We start from the raw sequence: 21,345 nt of genomic DNA on the forward strand, positions 1-21,345 counted from the left end.
GAGAGAGAGAGAGAGAGACCAATGCAACTTTTTTAGATATTTGGGTCAATCATAAATTAGAAATGAGAAATAGATGATGATATTTCTCATAAAATTAAAGTAGGATAGATGAAGTGGAAAGATGCATTTGGGGTGTTGTATGATCGACGTATTCCTCTAAACCTTAAAGGAAAATTTTATAGGATAATTGTAAGACTGACTATAATGTATGGGACATAATGCTGGGCTATTAACAAGTGTAATATAGATAAGTTGAGTGTAGCAAAGATGAGAATATTGAGATGAAATTGCGACAAAATTAGGAGAGGCAGAGTGAGGGATGACTAGGTTACATCTGATTTGGGAGTTGTACCGATTTTCGACAAGCTCCAAGAATGTTGTTTAAGGACATGTCCAACGGAAGTCTTGATATGCCTCAATGTGAAGTGATCAGATCCAGATGAATGGAGCTAAAAAGGCTAGGGGTAGACTTAAAATGACCATTGAAGAGTTGATAACGAAAGATATGCAGAGGCTAGGCCTTGATCCTAGTATGACATCTAACAAAGCTGTTTGGAGGATAGATCTGATCATTTGTAGATGGGATGTTCGAAGATGTTTCTTTGATATTTTCTTTTTTTTTTCTCTTTCCCTCCTCTTAGCTTCTTTTTTTATCTGCTCACTCATGGATCCAGGAAGCAACCCTATTTACTTGGAAAAAGATTGAGTAGTTGTTGGTGTTGTATATGAATGAAAATAGTTCATGTGAGAAAGTGTGGCCCCTACACCCAAACAAATTAGAAGGTAAAATGACTTATCCACCCAATAAAATGAAAAATGACATATTTATAAATTAATATTTCTTCATATGCTCTCATTAACCTTTTAAATATGGACAATAATCACACTCCCACACAATAAACACTTTCACATATATTAATAAGAATATTATTATTATGAATTCAAGTTGCAATTATTTTTATTATTATTTTGGTATTATATATGCATATCATGAATTCAAGTTGCAATAGATTTGTCATCTTTATCTGGCTTCCTCCATCTTTTGTATGCATACAACTCATTAAACAGCACTTTCTGGACCCCACATAAAGTTCACCTTTTGAAGACCAATTCTAAGCTGTTTGAAAGTGACATGTCCTGCTGTAGTGGTGTTTCATACATCATGCGTCTTCAATGATCTTGGCTCTCAAATGTTGGAACCCAGCAAGCACAATAGACAAATGTGTTTTAAAAAAGGAAAATATAAATAAATAAAGTAAACAAATTTGGTAGATTGGATTGGCAGACATGTGAGCAGATAGGTATGGGTTCTGTCTTGTAGGTTCGTTTGCATGTGCGTGTGCATGTGAATATATTTATAACAGACTTGTTGGGGTTGTTGCTGGATTGAAGATGTTTGATTGGATGTAAAGGGATAACGGCTGACTAATCAATTATGTGGAAGTAGCATCCAACAATCGTTTTTTAAGACATTAATTAATTGTTGTAGTGTGAACGCCTTATCAACATCACGTTTCGCTCAAGTCTGAATTTTTTTTTTTGTAAACTCTAACGTGAATTAATTAATAGCACCAGAGGAAAGGAGGAAAATATTACATCTCTCTATATAATTGAAGTTTCATTTAAAATAATAATAATAATTGAAGTTTCCATATTCAATGTTCTTGGAATTCCTTGTCTCCTCTTAATATTATTATACTACCTCTAGACATAAGGTACATACCAATGGAGTATGTTCAATGGGAAAGCGTGAAGGAACATTTTTAGAATGGGGTAATACAATTTTTTTGCACTTTGTTGTGTTTAAACGTAAATATACATTAAAAGGGCGGCGTTCTTTCCTCATATTATTATAAATAAAAGAGAGAAAACATGCCAAATAAAAATAGAGAAAAAAGACCACAAGGCAATGTGGCCCCTATGCTTAGACAGAGGAGGGGTGAAGTGACAACCCCACCCTTAGGAAAAGTGAAAATTCTAACCTTGATTTTTTTGTGCATGCTCTCATTGGTTTCTGCATTGGTACAAAGGACACATTGTGTAAGAGCTAGAGATCACTACTTATTTGTATGGCCACAATACGCCAGTATAGGAACCAACCAAGCGAGTCACATAGCCATCCAACTAGGGTAGGGTGGTCTTTTTGTCGCCCCTTATATCTAGGCATAGGGACGCACAACAAAGTAGAAATCTTTTTTCTTAAAAAATAAATCATTCTAATTAATACTAGGGTGTGGTGTGCAATAATAAGTCGCTATTTAACATGTGAAAGATGACGTGCATGGGAGAAATCTTAGATATTGTTTTTACCCAAAAAATATACATGCCTTAAATCTATAGAGGTTTGGGTGGATAGCAAGCAAGTGGTAAATTGATTAGCATAAGGCGGCAAGAAAGGATCGCCTTGGAACATGTTTAATTAACTTGCTATCTGAGTGCTTTAGAACTCTATCCTATTTTAAGTTTGTAAATATGATAAAGTGTAACTGTAAGAAACAGAATATTAGGCAATAGGTATAAGACTTTGATAAATACTTAATAAAATATTATTAAATGAAGTAAGAGAGTATCACTTACAAGTTAAAACAGAGATGCATGAAAGTAAAGAGAAGACTTCCAATAACTGTAGAGTTGAGTCGTATCAGTATACTCTTCTTAAGGTATTTGAATACCTCATACTTGTATGCAATCGGGTTGACCATACATCCTCACCTCTAAGATTAAACAAATCTCCAAACACTTAAGGTGCAATTCCAATAAGTGATTGCAATAGAAAAAAACGAAGTTAATACTTAGTATTTGTACTGTGTACGGGAAGTAGAAAAATAGAGAGTTTTAGGCAAAACAGAGACTATTTGTTTGCAGAACACCAAGTAAATAATAATGGCAGATAGCACTTTTGCCAAATGTGGGACTAAAACTTTAAAAAGTTACTTTAGCTCTTTTGCAAGTTGTCCTTACTTGTGTACAAACTTGTTTCAAAAAGCAAAAAAGGGGTAAAAGATTTTTAACATTATTTGAAACTTTAAATATACTAAAGTAACATTTTATATTTTATAATATAAAATCTAATAGTAACAAATCTTTAGTAGTGATGGCAAATGACTTAGCTAGAAAGGATAGGTTTTGCAAGTTAAGATGTTATATATTCAAGATGAGAACTCATTTTGACTGTCATAACTAAAGTTTTCTTGTGCATGGAAAAATATCCCAAACTATTCCAAACCAAGGTTTTAAAACTTGAGATAGGTCAAGGCTGATACTAATATGGATAACCATAGATTGGATCATTCCAGATAGATTTATCCACATTTTTCAATAAAAAGAAATTTATTACCATTTTACCCTTACTAGTGGATTGGTATCGGATATCAAGGATCGCTCAAGGCTGTTACCAATCCAATCCAAACGATACTGACTAATCCGATCCAAGTTTTAGAACCATGCTCAGAACCAAGGCCAAACTGTCAATGCAAACCATCAAATAAACACCTCCTTTCGACAAAGGTGTGGCTAACAAATTGAAAGCATGTTTTAAAAATTGGATTGGATCGAATGAATTGCCTAGATTGGATCATATTGATTGAGAACGATCAAGTTTTGACCGATTTGATACCGATTCACTGGTATGAAATAAAGTGTAAAAGGATAATAAAAAATTCGATATGAGAATAAAACACTGTGACCGATCAATAATGATTAAGACTGATCCCAAGACTAATCCCAAGTTTTGAATGGAATATTTTTACGCAAAACATTCATAGCTTTTTTTATTTTATTTTAGGGTGATTTACATCAACCTCTGCTGGCGTTTGCCCAAATTACATTATCCCCCCTAAAAATAAAAAAAATTACATTTAAACCCACCCAAAATAACACCGTGAGAGAGGTGTTAATTTTTGAAATTGAAAAGACGAATTTACCCATCTTCTGCCTCTCCTCTATTTGCCCTGAATCCCTCTCTCTTTCCTTTCCATTTTGCCAGAACTCACCTCTCTCTCCTTCTTCTTCTTCTTCTTCTCCTTTTCTCTGATTTCAGTCTTTTCCTTGTTTTCTAAATTGATTCTCTATTTCTTTCTTCCCAAATTGATCGTTTCCAGCTTAAGAGGAAGAAGAGGGGTGATTCTCTCTTTCCAACTTAAACTCACCCCTTTTCTTCATCTTCTCCCAATTTCTTCATCGTTTTATTGCCCAAAACCACCATCTTCTCCCTTCCTCATCTGAATAACAAAAAAAATCAAGAGATTTAAATTTACATATAGATGGAAGAAAAACTCAAATTACAAATATGATCACACCCAAACAAATCCCCCAATAATATGTAATACATTATATAACAACCAAATAGATAATAATTAACAATGAAAACCAACAAATGATGAAGGAAATGGTCAAAAGACTCAAAAGTCTCAACCCCATTCTCAATCTCGGACTAGATCTGTAAAGCGAAGGAGAAAAAAATCGAGATCTAAAGAGCAAGAGAGAAAGGGAAAAGTCTTCTGTCTACGTCACGAGATCCATCCTCCATTCCTCTGAGAAAGAGAGACTAGAAGAGCAATCCGAAGGCGAGAGCCGAAGCAAATGCCATGGGGACAAAGACGAGCCGGTGCCGGTGCCGGTGCCAAAGCTTCAGTTGCTGCTTTAGCTAGTGCCAGAGCTTAGTTTGTAGATTAAACTGCATCAGACGCAGGAGCCGGAGCTTCACCTGCTGCTACATTTTGGACCGCTGAGACGGCCAAAACCATGAGGATCACAGCGGCGAAGAGTTTCATCTTTAATGCCTCCATTTACAGTAAAATGCCCGGAATACAAACCTATCTACCATCGAACGAAACCTTGGAAATAAAGGAGAGGAAGAAGAAATAAGAGGAGAAGAAGAAGGGTAAATTTGTCTTTTTCAAGTTCAAAAACTAAAACCTCTCTCATGGTGTTAGTTTGGATAAGTTTAAATGTAATTTTTTGATTTTCAAGGGAGATTATGTAATTTGAACAAACGACAGGGAAGGTTGATGTAAATCACCCTTTTTTTTTATTATATCTGGAGCGTCTATTGCATATAAACTGTATATAAACTTTGGGAAAAGGTTGCTCTCCCATAAACTCTTTACCCGTTTTGATCATTTTTCTATGAAAAAAATAAATAAATAAAGGTGCAATGTTTTTCTATGTATGATTAGTACCAATATTGTGTGGAGTTGGACTAAAAAACATCCATCGCTTTTTTTATTTTTTATTTTATTGTGTCTAGAGCATCAATGACATATAAACTGTATATAAACTCTTTATCCACTTTGATCATTTTTCTATAAAAAGATAAATAAATAAAGGCGTAACTTTTTTCTATGTATAAATTAGTACCAATTATTGTGTGGGATTAGATTAGTGGTTGGGTGTTGATTGACGGATTGAATTGAATAAAACCCAACTAGGATGATCTTCTAATAGAAATTCTAAGTATTAGTTAACCACCTCAAAGTATAAAGATCAATGGGTCTATTTACAATTGGATCCTATTATGAGATAATCTCACTTATACTCTATTTCATTGATCCATATTCCCTATCTGTATAAAGGAAGCAACACCCATTAGTTGCAACTAATTGATAATAAACAGTGAAGGGGAGCAGACACCAAGAGTAACAAGGAATGAAAGCTATGGAAAAGAAGATTGAACAAAAGATAAAAGCAAAAGCTTGTAGAATCTTCTATAATACGATATGGATCTAAGTATGTTTTAATTAGATTTATAATTGTACTGTTCTACGTGTACATTGAGCCGTCATAACGATCCTTTAAAATATTCTATTAAAAGGGAGAGGATTTCCCACATTGTCAGCACGAGAAGGAATCTTCTCTCTACATCAATTAATGGTCAGAAAAAGTATCTTTCATGTTGACCCCACACTTTTTAAACATAGATGAAATAAAATTTTAAAGAAAGGGGAAAAGAACCTTGTCGGTCTGACGTGGGCAACAGCCAGACACAGTCGGGCATTAAATGACCGTATTTACCCCACTGTATGCACTAAAGATGCTCCCCCTTGTGCTCTCATTGGCTTGTACATCTAGCGTTTCTTTTGCTAGGCCGGTGAGGTTCTTTCACCCTGAGAAAAAAAAATGGGAAAAAGAACTCTATTGGCTTATGTTCTCCATGCCCAGACACATGAGGTAGACTATGAAAGATGCCTATATCCTTAACAACCCATACTTATATGTCTAGGCGAGGAAGAATGCAAGTTGATAGGATTCTCACGCCCAGCCTACACCTTTCTTAGTTGGCAATGGAAAGAATTGTTGGAGTTTTAAGTCTCAAAACAACTAGCCTCTTCCTTTGTTCAAGTTCTTTGGTACTAGTAAAAGCATGCGACCTAAAGTTGGCTATACATGTACTTACTTATCAGTACATGTATAGTAATTAAAGGACACACCCATACATGTATATCATGCAAGAGACACACATGTACGTATGGATACACGCAAGGGACACACCTATATGTATGGATACATATAAGAATAGATGCACCCTATGTATGAAGGGACACATCTCACAGGTTTATGTAAAGGTTTTTGAAACTTTAAATTAATGTCTTAATAGACGTATAGGTACACCTGTTCACGTACAAGTTTTAGGATTTCAATTGAAGAATCAACGTAACTCCTAATTGGCCCAATGGAAATATAATAAATTGAACCCTAATAAAATATGGAATGACCCTCTACAAACCCCATGGAACCAAATCTGGCCATAGGATTTCGAGGTGGTTCAATTCAGAGGTGAATATAATTTTTTGAACTACCATGGATAGATCCCACTGGTAAATCACCTATCTATCGGTGACATCTACCGGTCGATGCTTCGGCAGAGGAAAAGCTTCTTTTTGGACCACTGGTAGATCCCACCTGTGGATGACCATCTACCGATGACATCTACTTCTACTGGTGGATGGTCTGAAGAACATAACTGAAATCAACAACTATTTAAGTCACTGGTTGATCCCACCAATGGATCAGTGATCTATTGGTGGGTACTGCTGAGTTGTTCTCAAGTCTAATTTTGGGACTTTAAGGGGACCTTTTAGGCCACATTTTAACACTTTTTACACATGTAATAGGCCAGAGCCAATCCCTTCCGATGAGGTCTACCAGGGTTGCTTCAGGTATTCATTTTAGGAAATTTTCACCAAGTCAGTAGACAAGTTGAGTGGGTAATCCGACTTTATTTTGAGGAGTATTTTATTTTATAGAATTGTTGTATGTAACTTCAAACGTGTGTCGTAAATTAATAACCAAATGTATTCTTAATTGTTACTGATCTTGAATGCTTTCATATGAAATTGCTAATACAGTTATGTGTGAAAGGGTGAATCCAGTGTTGTTAAGGAGAATTTCTATACTGTAATCGTCATGTTATTGCATAAATCATACATTGTATGTGCATAGATCTAGGTATGCAAAAATGGGTTGTAATGTGGCTGGTGAATGATTCTGATATCGTAGTTCATTATACTATTTGCTATCTTCGAAAATGGGTTGCAGTGTGGGCAATAGATGATTCTAGTACCATATTCATCACACTAACTATCATTATGCAAGATCATGTATATTACATATGTTAAGATGATTTATCCTGTGCTACGACCCTTTGCCAATAGGGATATGTGTTGGATAACCTAAAGTGGTATGTCTGATGAGACTTTTCAGAAAGCACTTTCACAGTGTGATGTGATTATTGTCGGAGGCGGACCAAGCTTGGGTGACCAATATATGATTCTAGGACCATGGTACCAAGACAAGGTTATTAAGGATTTTCTGGGTGACTAAGGGCACATTCTAGGACCGACAGACTTCTAATTGTATCTAGGGTTTGTAGCATTTGGTGATTAATGAATGATTATAGGACCAAGGATACTACTTAATGTGTTGCAGTAGTACTATATCCCAAAATTCGTTGTGTTTCTAGGTGGATAATAAAATAAACTGCATTCATGCACTGCACCATAGACTATATGTGCTTGCTTGCATGTTCTGCATCCCTCACTAAACTTTGTGAAGCTCACACTATGTGCATGTTCTATTTTTAGATGATGATGCATGTACTGTTGTACCTATAAGCAGCGACACTTTCTCCTCTATGACCGAGTACGGTGGAGATTGGTGGACTTTAGAGGTTGAGGAGTGCGATGTGGGTTGCACTTGTGACGATTGTGCTTACAATGTGGAACGATTAAAGATACGTGTTTAAATCTGTTGTCATTGTCATATTTTTAGATGTTATGCTCTATTGATGTAGTATTGCATATGTCTTGTATTTAATTGAAGATAAATTTGTTAAAATATACATTATCACTCTTAGAACTCCCTGGTACAGTGATCATCTTTTATTTATATATTCTCTGTTGCATCTGATCTAGTATAATTCTTGTTGGATTGTTAGTGTAAGATACTGCTTTTGAGATCCTGGAGGATCTTTTAGAATGATGGCATCCTACTCACAGTCCAGGTTCTTGTAAAGAGCCTGAGTATGATAATAAAATTCCCAATAGGAGTTTCTTTGGCAGCTCCACTTGAGTGCTGGATGACTTAAGAAATTAGAGATCAGGAAATGGATAGGGTTTTGTGGGAGATGATAGGATAATAGGGTTTTGGCATTTTGCTATTTTTCCTTATGGACAGCTGGGCTTTTGCCTTTTGATTAGGGTTTTGTCATTCGTGGAAGTAGTAGAGACGTATTTGTTGGCAATGTAAGTCGTAAGTTTTCGGTATTCAGTTCAGTTTGATATACCAAATAGTTTTCAAATGCAATACTAATACCATACCGAACGAATAAAGATTCTTTTTTTCCCATACTAAAACTGTACTGAATTTCATTTAGTTCAATTTGGTACAATTTTAGATGGTCGGTTTGTATTGGTATTCGATATCAATACCAAATTGAAACCCTTATTCCATGCCACTAAGTCCATTGTCCAATATTGTAAATGGAGACTAAATCATAATAAACTATTTCATTAGAGAGAAAAATGTTATTTCTACTTACAGTTATCCTTAGTTGTAATCATTTTGAAGTGTGGACAAATATGCTTATTATTTGTAATTATCATTTCTTAAATGTAAAGAAATGTCCTTTTTGGCAAATATCTTTATTGGTAACGAAATATCTTTGTTTCTTACGTCGTAGAATCTCATCACATCACATTTTGACTGACATAAAATTTTCTAAAAGCTCTAAATAAAAAGGTAGTAGGGAAGGAAAAATAGACAACATAATAGATTTCTCTCCTCTACGCATCCCAATCTCATTCTCGTACTGACTGATCCACATAGATAGAATCTTTCACAAAGTTGGTTGTTGGGTGGATTCCATCTGACAGATCAACCCCATACAATAATGATCCTCATACAAGGACTTGATCTGCTCTCTTGAGAATATGCATTTATGGAGTAACAAATAACTCTAGTCCCTCTATGAGATATACTGAATGCTCCAATATATATGAGGCAAAATTCTAGAAATTAAAACTTTTGGAAAGGTGGCATAGGGGAGAAATAATGATGAGCGACAAAACGACATCATACAATGAAGGGCAGCAAGGTTATTTCGTGTGAGAAGGAGAAAGAGAGACAAAGAGGTGCTAGTGTACCCTATTCTACCCTACCCCGGTGACTTAGAAAACATTTTTCCTAAACATTTTAAGAGAAAAAAAAAGGGTCCTTGGTCTTGTGACCCCTATGCTCAAACTCAAAGGGTGGAAAAACTACGGCCCCAGCCCTTTGAAGCTTGAAACTGCAACGACCCCAAATTTGGTCTAGGAGTTTAGTCATTGGTGATCCAAGATCTATTTCATTTTAGGGAATGAATAGGTATGAATTTTCGCAAACCATGGGAATAAGCAAAATAAAATAAATACAAAGATGCAATTAATTCATAGAAATATGCAGCGGAAGTCTTAAATATTAAATGCCAAAATAAAAGACACTTCCCCCATGGAATTTAGTCACACATTATAAAAACCCAAGATTTCCAATATAGTCACACATTATTAAAAAGAAATGACATTAAATGTCCATAAGCCTTACTACAGACTTTAAAGAAAAAAAAAAAAAGAATCATCAAAAAACTAGAAATAGCCTCCACCCAAGTCAAAGCCACCGTCATCCTTGTTAGACTATAGATATGTAATATGTTCTTCATCTCCTTCTCTATGAATCTCAATCCCATCATCTGAAATGTTGTAAGGGGTAAGCTTTTGGGGAAGCTTAGTAAATGGCGAAAATCACAATTTACACAAGTTTGAAAACAATAAAAATAAGGTTTTTTTTTAGATGAAATGTGAACTATTATTAAAATAAAAGAAAATATAACAAGTCAATCAAACAATAATAGATATCACAAATCATAATCAATAAAATTTAACACCACCGTCCCGTACCGTACTACGGTTCACATCGTATTGTGTCGTTGATCGGTGTGTTAACCCATTCACATAATTCATAATCTCAATAATAGTTTCAACATATGAGAATGGACTGTGCCCCCGTACCGTACTACGGCTCACACCGTACTGTGACCTTAATCTATATCCATCCATATGCAAAATATTACAATCACACTATTGTTTTTGTAAGGCGTGAAACACTCTATCGTCCCATACTGTACTACGGCTCACACCATACTGTGACCTTGATCGATAGTGAGATTTTTGCACAAACAAAATGTGTTCAATGATAGCATACATCATCCAAAAATCCACATATGGACGTAATGTAACAATCACAAATCCGAAAAGAAAATGAAATATAAGTAAATCAGAATTTCTAATATGCTTTCATTTATTAAACGTGAAATGCAGAACTCAATAAAGAGAGAAATAAATTTACAATTCTAAAAAAAGAATAAATCATTTAATATATAAACATACAAATTAATTTTCTATATCACATGTTAATAATTATATAAAAGGAAAAATCATGTGTAGAGAATGAATTAAACCACATACTACTTTCACAGAAGGCCAAAAAAAAAAAAAAAAACCTTTAGATATAAAGTCTTGAACGAACGTCTCCCTCCTAATCAAACGAAGCTAAGGGAAGGGGTTGAACATTTCTTCTTCTTCTTCTCTTTCTCACTTGAATCACCAAGAGAGGGGAACAAGATGAGGGTGTCCCTCTCTCTCTCTCTCTCTCTCTCTCTCTCTCTCTCTTCTTTCTTTTTAAAATCTAAAAGCTGCAAACCTACCCTCTTTTCTTTTTATTTCTCAATCTTTCTTCCTAATTCAATGAAGGAATAAAATTTTTAAGGGCCAATCAGCTTTCTCCCTTGTCAATTTGCTTAGCAAGGTTAGGAGGAGATGTCAAAAGTGTTGTCCATATGCCTCCTTGATTATACAATTTGTCCCTTTTGATTAGATAATTTATCCTCCCTTGATTTGAGTCTTATATGGAAGGGAAATGAGATAATTAATTTACCCACTTGATTAGATAATTTGTCCCCCTTGATTTGAATCTCACAAGGAAAGGAAAAAAAAAAATACATCACTAAGTTAGTATAATTAAAATGATAGTAATCTAGGTATCAAATCATAATTGTATGAATTTGAATAATTAGCATAATAGGTATGGTAGTTTGAAAATCAACCACAAATATATAAACCAAATAAAGAAATAATGCGAGGTGGGGAGATAAAATAAAATATTCAATATGGTTTATAATAGGAAAATAATGGTAAGGCAAATTAGGAGATTCTATAAGTGACCGATAACCAAAAAGGCAATTATGCCTCACCACATAGTTACCATAAAAGGTAGGAGTCAAAAAAAGAATTTTACAATTCAATAATTTTTAAAAACTTACCAAAACTAGAGTGATGATAAGGCCAAAGAATCTTGGACTTTGGTCAACAAGTCTACATTTGACTACCACTTCATCTATTACAAACATTGACTTTGACTGCCCTGTCATCAGCTGACTCATCACTTCAGGTAAAGGTTGGACTAAGTCAAAGAAAAATCAGGGGTATTACAGAAACCCAAAAAACCAACCTCGTCTTTATGCATATGTGCATCCTCATTGGCCCCATGCTGGTGTACAGTCACACGACAAGTGAATGACATAAGTTTCCAGTACCTATAGCATCATTCATGAATTAAAGAGTCTTGAATTCACAGATGTTTTAGATTAATCTATTTTCCTAAATGGGGACCACAATTGCTTTAAATTGACCCCAGATTACTCATTGGACCAGGGACCACCATTTACCTTTGAGGGCAGGATTAGAACAACGGCTGCTCTAAAGTATGAAAGTTGAAACAAAATCTTCAAGAGAAGCTGGCATAATGCGGCAGCCAGGTCAGACCATTAGAGGGAATCTGGTAGTGCCAAGGTATCTTCGCATCCAGGGAATCTTTATGTCCATCCACATACCACATATCCCTCTTTTGTTAAAAGAACACTTAAGCAGAGCATAGGAATCAGACAGGACTGTAAGTGAAAGCCTCTCTCTCTCTCTCTCTCTCTCTCTCTCTCTCTCTCTCTCTCAAAAGTCATTCCCCACTAAACTGGGGTATTAAACTTGAGGAACCCCACAACAATTGGATGTGTTTGGTGATCAGATGTCTCAATCAACGCTGGAGAGCATTTGGGCATTTTTGGCTGATTAGTGATTATCTCTCTCTCTCTCTCCTCAATCATTAATTCCCCACTAGATAAAAAGGGGAAATGGGGGGTTGTCAACTTGATGGATCCCACAAACTCACAGTCAAGTTGGATGGGTATGTGATCAGATGTCTCACATCAATGTTGAAGAACATTTTTTTGGAGCATGTCGGCATTTTGGGCTGATTATTGGAATTGAATGAATGGATCGTCTTCCATTTAAACCTCCACCAGTGCACTCGCTTTTGCATTTTGTTTTGTATACTTGGGCATTTTGGAATGTCTTTGCAGTAATGACAATCCAAAATGCCATAGAAGGAATTAAAAGATAAAAGATGAAGATTCAAATATATCCTTTTGGAATGTTTTGATTCATGGTATTACCCATTGAGATAGAGATGTTTTTTGCTGGGAATCTGAAGCCTGGATCAAGGATTGAAAACTGAGGTTCGGTTGGGATCGGAAGGATTTAACCCTGTTTTTGTTTTATTATTTATTTTTTTTTTAATCATTTTACCCATATATCTTATCAGTGGATCGGTATAGGATCGGTCAGTACCGGGGACTGCTCTCAGCCAATACTGATTCAATCCAGGCAATCCTGACAGATCCGATCCTATTTTTAAGACCATGATTGGGATGGCCTTGGGAACTTTTTCAGATCTTATCATCTATTTCTTCTTTGACTCAAAAGATGAATGCTGATATAATTTGGAAGACTTGTGTATACTGTAGTAGATGTAAATGTTCATGAATTTTTATATCTTCCCCCTATTGTGTGAGGAGAGATAAACACACGGAGGCACTAACGTACAATATGCAGCCAGATAATAATATCGTCCGAGATATATATATATATATATATATAAAGAGGGATAGACATACCGCTAGCTTTCTTGGAGCTAGAAGCTAGCGGCTCAACCATTTGGGAGGGGGGCTAGAATGCAAGGTGCATGGGGCCATTTCCAAAAAAAAAGGAGAGAGTGTCACACAAGATGGGCACCCAAACATGCCCCCCTTTGTGTGTGTGTATATATATATATATATATATATAGTGAAGGGCAAGTCTAGGTATGAAAGCTACGCAAGATATATTTAAGGCCTATAGATATGCTACAATGTATGCTTTTTCTTAAGGTTTAGCTCCATCATATATAAATCAGGAATTGTGTCTTGTCCATATGTCACTTGTTGATCCATTTCTCGTCCATTGGCCTATCCTTGAGTGTGAGGATAGTGGCCCTTTTCATAACTCGGCCCTCTTTTAGGGCTCATTCGTCTGTTCCGCACCATCGGATCCACGCTAGGAGATACATGTGGCCTATTTCGCAATTCTTCTTTCCCTTAGGATTTTCTAGAAGGAACTTTAATGATGATGGCATATTGGGGATTGAGAAACATGATATTTGGAGTAGCCACCTAGGGTTAGGGCCTAGGACTTACTAGGTGAGCTCAATCCATAGGGAAAGGGCTAAAAAATTAGTCTTGCCAAAAGATAAGGGTAAATATCAAGTTGTGGAATTGGGACGGTTTTAGACACCCATTCCACCTAGTTGAATTGATCCTACTAGATGCTTAAGAACAAGTTATCTCCCATAATTAATCCTATACCACTTGCATAGCTAAATGATTGCTATACTGCTATGTACACTACAATATGGTGATTAAAGGTCTACATTGAGCCTACTATGTTGAAGAAGTATGCTTGTGCTTGTCCCCTGTTTTAGGCAAGAGTGGTGGGCCACTAGTGTTGTAGACACGAAAGTCGGTGAAAGTTCCATGGCTCAGGTAGAGATGAACTTGACTATCTGCTTTTCTTCTTTGGAGAATCCGGCTTTCTTATGACATTTTATAGCTTTGGGTAATTTTTTGGAATTTTTGCAAAATTTTGGCACATAATTGAGATGATAGAACTCGACTTATCTCCAGGCTTCAAGAGGTAGTTTGGAGGTTTCCTATGGGTTTGGGGAATTTTTTAATATTTTAGAGACTATTGGATATTTTGTTTCAGCATGAAAATCAAGGCATCAGGGCCAATAAGTATTTTGATGAAACATCGGCTTAGAAGGTTTTAAGCTAGCAAAAGACAAAAAATGAAACTTAAAAGAAACTTTTCTAGTATTTTGACACACATTGGAAGGGTTGGTTAGTGAAAAGGGGAATCGTAGATGAAAAGGTGAGTTGATGTATCTTGGGAATGGAGAATAATGCCCTTTTTGTAGGGATTCGGACCCAAAAAGGTAAAATCTCGTAGGTCCGCCAAAAATGACTTCTTTTTTTGTAGACCCACAGCTATGGATCATGCTCATTTGGCAAACCAATGCAAAAAATAGGGGTAAGATAGTATAATCTTGTGGGCATGTGAGAATGAAATATTCCCTTTTGGATTCCAAGGGCCCGAATGATGTTGGCTTTTCCATAATCAAGGTTTTTGACTTCTGGGCGTGATTCTGGGAGATCCAGTGTTCTTATTTTTGCACACCATATATCATGAGATTCGACTTTTCGAGTACTATCCAATAGGATGGGGGTTGATCTCATTTTTTGCTATAAGAGTGACTTTTGCAAAGAAGGATCTTTTGTCCTATTGTAAACTAGAGAATTCCAGAAATCATTTTTCATGGCATTCTCATGCCATCAGAGAGTACTTAGAATCAGTTCTTCAGTATATAGTGTGTTAATATTAGGTGTCACAAGATCAAGCATGATTTGACTATATAAGGGCCTCGTGCTGGATTAGGGTTTCAAATCCGATTAGGGTTTCAAGCTGGATTAGAATTTTTGACTAGTGAGGATTTGAGCTAAATATAGGTCACTTCAAAATGTCGAGTCCTCCTCTGAGAAGAAGCATAGTTCTCACCCACATCCTGTAAATCATCAGTGCCAAGGGGTGGGTAACAAAATTTAGTATCTACAGAATGCCCCTTTTTGGCCGAGGCATGTGCCACAACTAAGGTCAAAGGAAAGAACCGTCATATTTTGTCACCCAGAGTATGAACTATAGACATCTTGCTCAAAGACGGCGGAGGTGTAATGCTAAAAGCCCGAGCAAAAAAACTCGAGAAATCAATTAGTAAATAGAAAGATAAAAAATGGTGTGACATGAAACCAAGCGGTTAATCTTTTTAAAGCAAGAAATTACGATGATCCTATCTAGTGGAATTGACTGGGAGGCTGAGATAGTAATTGTTTTCACCTAACGTTGTCCTCATCGATGTGTGGTTCCTTCCGAAAAAAATTTCTCAATTGATTGGGTCAACGAGGCAATGTAGGGTCACTTGTGACCTGAACGAAGAGTTATAAATTTCATCCATAAGAAGGTATCTTAGTCACAAGGTTTAATTTTTGAAATGTCTTTCATCCAAGGATATTTTGGCCATCCAAGGGCCTTTTGATCATTTTAGACCTAAATCTTGGGCCACAAAGTCTAATTTGAACCTTTGGCCATCCAAGGCACTATGCGAAAAAATGTCTAATTTTGAAATATTGGCCATCCAAGGTATTTTGATCATTTAAACCTAAACCCTAGGCCACAAAGGTCCAATTTTGAAATTTTGGCCATAATTCAACCTTCGGTTTAACCAATGTTGACTAAATTAGCCATCCCAAACTTGCCCCATGCACGCTGCATCATCCATACATATATATATATACACAAGATGCCATGATGATGCGATGATTTTTTGTGTCATGATCTTTTTATTTTATTTGAACGATGCCAAGTTTTTTTATGTACATGATTTTTTAATTTTATTTGAATGATCGCTTGATATTTTTCAATTTAATTTGAATGATACCATGATTTTTTTTATGGAATCGCCGGAGGGGAGTGATATTTCCTCTTTTATATCTATATATATATATAGAAAGTCCATAATTATCTGAATTTTTTTTTTTCTGTAATTTTCCTTTAATTTTATCTTAGACTTAAACTCAAAACATGAGTATGACTATAGGGGAATAAAAATAGGTTTGCCTCTGCGTGAAATTTAAACTGCACTTAACCTAATGGTGACTAAATCAACTAGAAGACAAATATATGGTAGATGGAGTTGAGACTGCCTAACTCGAACTATTGCTCACCCCTTCTTTTCTTTTTTTTGGGTAAAAGGGAATAAAAATCAATTCACATCAACTCCTCCAAATTGCTAAAGGAAGCAAGAAACAACCATCAAAATTGAATTTTCCTAAAGGCAAGTATTTTTGTCTAGGATTGGCCCCTATGCCGAGAAATAGGGGCACGCAACCTAGGGGGGACATCGTGGTCTGCCTTCTATGTCTATGGCGCAAGGCTGCTCCTGAACAGAAAACTTTCCCTTTCTCTTATTACGTTCCCGTGCTGAAAAAGTTAACAAGCAAACAATTCTTGGAGGGGTCCATGTTTCCTGAAGAACAGCCATCACAATTGAATTAAGGTTCATGCAGAGGAAGCGCACTAGTACACAATTTCAGGTCGTTATCCATAAAGATTCTTCTCTTAGATGGACTAGAAAGAAGTATCTTCCTATTGAAGTATCTTCCTATTGACCTATAACTCTTACCTTTCAAAGGTCAATCGTGCCTGTTGGAGGAATTACGTTTCAAACATAAAAACTTAAAGATGCTGTCATTTGAAATAAAACCTTAATTTCTCCACTAATATGACAAACACATTGAGCACACAAGAGGCCAAAAACAGAGATACGAATCTTCTGTCATGCATGTTTTTGCAAACTTCCCTTTGACGCCCCCCTCCCTCCCCTCCCTTCAAATAAAATAAGAAAACTCATGGCTTCCAAATAAAGTTCACGTGGTGGAGGGGTTTCGCCATCTCCTTGTTGGACGCCCAACTGGTCGGAGGGCATTTGGATTCGGACTCGAAAGGCCAGTTTTTTTTATCTTCCCAATTGCCGGATGCCTCACTGGGCATCCTATGGTTGGAGAGGAGCTTTTTCCCTTGTATCCTCATAATTTCAAGGTGTAGTAAATTTGCACATCCATATGCACATATAGGCATTTTTTGTTAGGTGTAAGAGGAAGAAAATGTCTAAAACTTATTACAGGAAAAAGAAAGCTACCTCCTAGCATAACCTACACCTATACACGTGAGGAAGTGAAACCATATTATGAAAAGATACTCGTGCCTCGGGTGTAAAGTACACTAGAAGGTATAGTTATTTAATCCACAATTAAATATATTATAATTATATAAATAAATTATAAGGGCTCAAAAACGGCAAATGTTTCCTATTTTGGGATTTTTTTTTTTCCGCATAATTGGGATCAATTTTAAAAAGTGAGAAAAATGGCGTTTAAACTTTAAGCCTCTTTTTAACTAACTACGCTGCAATGTCTCGAAGTCTCGATCACGGTCTCACCCATGGTTTCAGGTATCGGTATTATACCATATTGCACATATCATATCAGTATCATCTGAAACTAATCCCTAATCCCTAACCGATCCAAATCGGAATCCCTAACCGATTCGGATCGATTACCCATGTCATTTCAAAGGTAAAACAATAAAAAATTTGTAAATTTAAAAAAAAATAAAATAATAAGGGCAAAACCAACTAATACTCACATCCGATCCAGATCGGTATCAGATCAGTATCGAAAGATACCGATACCATCCCCTAAATCCATGGTCTCACCTCTACCAATTACGTGTGAGAGGCACTCCTTAAAAATTGATTTGGTTACCTCTGGATGACGAAGTGGTTTGGACCTCTTTGACTCGTAATAGGAGAAATGGGGTAACATTTGCTTCACAAGTACGAGTGTCTTGTAGTGCAATTCAGTTAACACTTCTTTTGTACTTCCCTGCTATTATTCTTTATAAATTATTTATAAAGAGAAAACTGTACCCGCTTGTGTTCCCCACGCTTAGACACAACAAGACATAAAAAGACCATATTGCCCCCACCCCACCATGCGCCCCTTTTCTTTATTCAATTGTATGTCATAAATAAGCACATTTACGCAGGAATGAGAAAAAGAATAACCCATATTATGGGTTGCTATCCTCCATTGCTTGCAATTGAAACTGAATCCGCAATGAAAACGAAAGAGAGAAGACCTCTTCTCTCTCTCTCTCTCTCTAGAAAATTCCCAATAAAAGACCAACTAAATGGAATAGGGTGGAAATAAATGATCTTTCATCCATTTAAAAATCCCCGTCGTCCCACCTCACAACATATGAGACCCATCCCAAACTTTTCCAACCCACTTCCCAACAAACAAACGGGGCCTACAGAAATAGTAAGTTTCCTGGCCCAATCCACCTAAAATTAAGTAGGTGGCACACCTAGACATGCCACATGCAAAGATGTAACAATTTTAACAATAGGATCCATAGGGGATGGTTTGGACTGGCATGTATCGAATCTTAAAATTCATATGAAGCCATAAATAAACCCTCCCATGCAGGTCACCCACCAAACATCAGGTGGGTGGGTATACACCTAGATCTGCCACAAGTGAAGATGATTCAGCAAGCCATGGATGTTGATGGTTGACAACCAAAATGACCACTTGAAATGCTTGAAATTTTTACCATACAACACAATGATTCCTCTGTTCAGTATGCAATTTCTTCATTATATTTAGAAAGAAAAGAGTGAACAAAATCCTAATACCAGGAACATAAAAACTCTAATAACAGAACATAATAGTTAACCTCAGCTTAATTTATACCCTAAAGGTAAAAAGATCTCAATCAATTACAACAGCAGGATTTACTGTACTGGAACTAATGCACTGTATTCTGTTAAAATTGCACCATCAACCGCACATGGACGAAAGCAAATTAGCTGAGCAATATTGAGACAATGGGATTGATCCCCAGCTGAAGAAATGTACCAGGAACACCCAAAAATACATACCCCTAGTTGTTGACAGAATATGAGCTTACTAAGCTGATAGAGTTTGTACAATAAATCGGAGGACCATAATCAAAACCAGCAAGCTGTAATATGAGCAAAAATAGAAGCCTTTCCAGATTTTTTCGAATCAAATCACCAGCTATATGGTAAATGTATGTCAGCAGAAACATGCCCCTCAAAGACATATAGGCTGCACTTAAGCTTCTTTCCTTGTTATCCTGTCATTTTGTATTAGAACAGTTAGAAACAAGACCGACTTATGGTAGGCAAATTTCTAGAATATTTGGGCTAAGGATAAAATCTTTATGACTGATCTTCGCATCCAGTCTCCAGAGTTCCAAAACCTTCGAAACTTAGGATAAAATCAACACTTGAGAATGTTTGAATAATTGAAAGTTATGAGTAAATGAAATTTGTGGGCAGGATCATAGTTTTTAAGGCGGTAAGGCGACGGAAGTGTTTGAGGGTCTTTCAGAGCGCATTAGCGATAAGGCGAGCATAAAGCGTCGCCTTATCGACTAAAGCGTTCATGTGTAATTTTTTATAAAACCAATCTATTTGGCTGAAATCCTAGTTGAATTCTATTACTCATATGTTAAATAAATATTAAAGGTTCATATTCATACCAATGTAAGATATTCATCAAGAAAACAAATCAATAAAGTGAATAAACTAAGTTCATCATCATCAATCATCAATCATTAATCATCATAACATATTAACATATAATATAAATACATAATTATGAAACAAAATTATAAATATAAAGAAAATAAGACATAAAAAATACAAGTATTTATTATACTTACCTCTATGATGCCAAAATGAGTGCCTAAGTCCTAAGGTCATCCACTATATTTCTACTCCCGTCAAAGAAGAATGAAGCTCACCGCTGCCGGAGCAAAATGGTCGCCTGGATCAGTGGTTCTTCCTTGTTCCTTGATTCCTTCTCAAAACCCTTTCTTAAAACCCTTGACAAAATCCAAACCCTGTTTCTGAATCGTGTTTTTGTTTTGTTTGTTTTGGTTATTTTTTATGGAGTAAAGCTGATCCCATACATCTCAAGTGTTAACAAAACCATACACCTACCAATAAAAAATCTATATTTGGAATCTTCATTAAGTAATTTTAAAATGTGTTTAAAAAAAAAAAAATCCCATAAGACGCCACTTCACATAAGGCGGAGCACTGCCTTACCATCTTTAGACCGCATCAGCGCCAAGGCGCTGGTAAGGCGCCTTAAAAACTATGGGCAGGATTTAAGGATTATTCTTAGGATAAAATCAACATTGAAATGCATATGAATAATAATTGAGTACAAAATACTAGTAGAAGAAGATGGTTCTGATAAGGAAGTTCTAATTTACGAACATTAAATTTCTTCGCACCATAAAGTACGACAATATACAAAACTTAACTATGTAAGAAAAATGCTGTAATGTGGGGTTCAAGGAATGTTTTAGAGTCCAAACGGGTCCTTGAGTCCTTAAGGGTGTTTTGGTTCTTGTAATATTCTAGAACATTCTGTCCATCAATAAAAATAAAGGGCTGGTCTCTAAGAGACAAGCTCAATTTCCCAAACCAGAATGGTATCAGAGCTAGGATTACCATTGGGATCCTAACTCTAATGCCTTAAAAAAAGAAACCTTATTTTCTTTTTTTCTTCTTTGCTACCCAATCCTAGCCGCCGTCGCTTTCCCTCTCTCCAACCACCACCACTTGCGCCTCTCACGTCTCTTGTGCCTCCCATGCCTCTTGCCTTTGCCATTGCCACTGCGCACCTCTAGCTCCACCACCGTCACCTCTCTTCTTCCCCTCAATGGTTGAATG

General features: G+C 36.1%; 1 protein-coding gene across 1 annotated transcript in view; it reads right to left on the reverse strand.

The window, feature by feature from the left end:
* Nucleotides 1-19,299: 19,299 nt before the first annotated feature.
* LOC122081812 (choline/ethanolaminephosphotransferase 1-like) overlaps nucleotides 19,300-21,345 on the reverse strand; it is a 39,578-nt gene continuing 37,532 nt past the window's right edge. The window contains exon 19 of the mRNA XM_042649139.1: nucleotides 19,300-19,733. Coding sequence (XP_042505073.1) covers nucleotides 19,712-19,733 — 22 coding nt within the window. The 3' untranslated portion in view covers nucleotides 19,300-19,711. The remainder of the gene's footprint in view (nucleotides 19,734-21,345) is intronic.

The sequence above is a fragment of the Macadamia integrifolia genome, chromosome 1 (genome assembly GCF_013358625.1).
Source record: "Macadamia integrifolia cultivar HAES 741 chromosome 1, SCU_Mint_v3, whole genome shotgun sequence".
NCBI classification, from domain to species: Eukaryota; Viridiplantae; Streptophyta; class Magnoliopsida; order Proteales; family Proteaceae; genus Macadamia; species Macadamia integrifolia.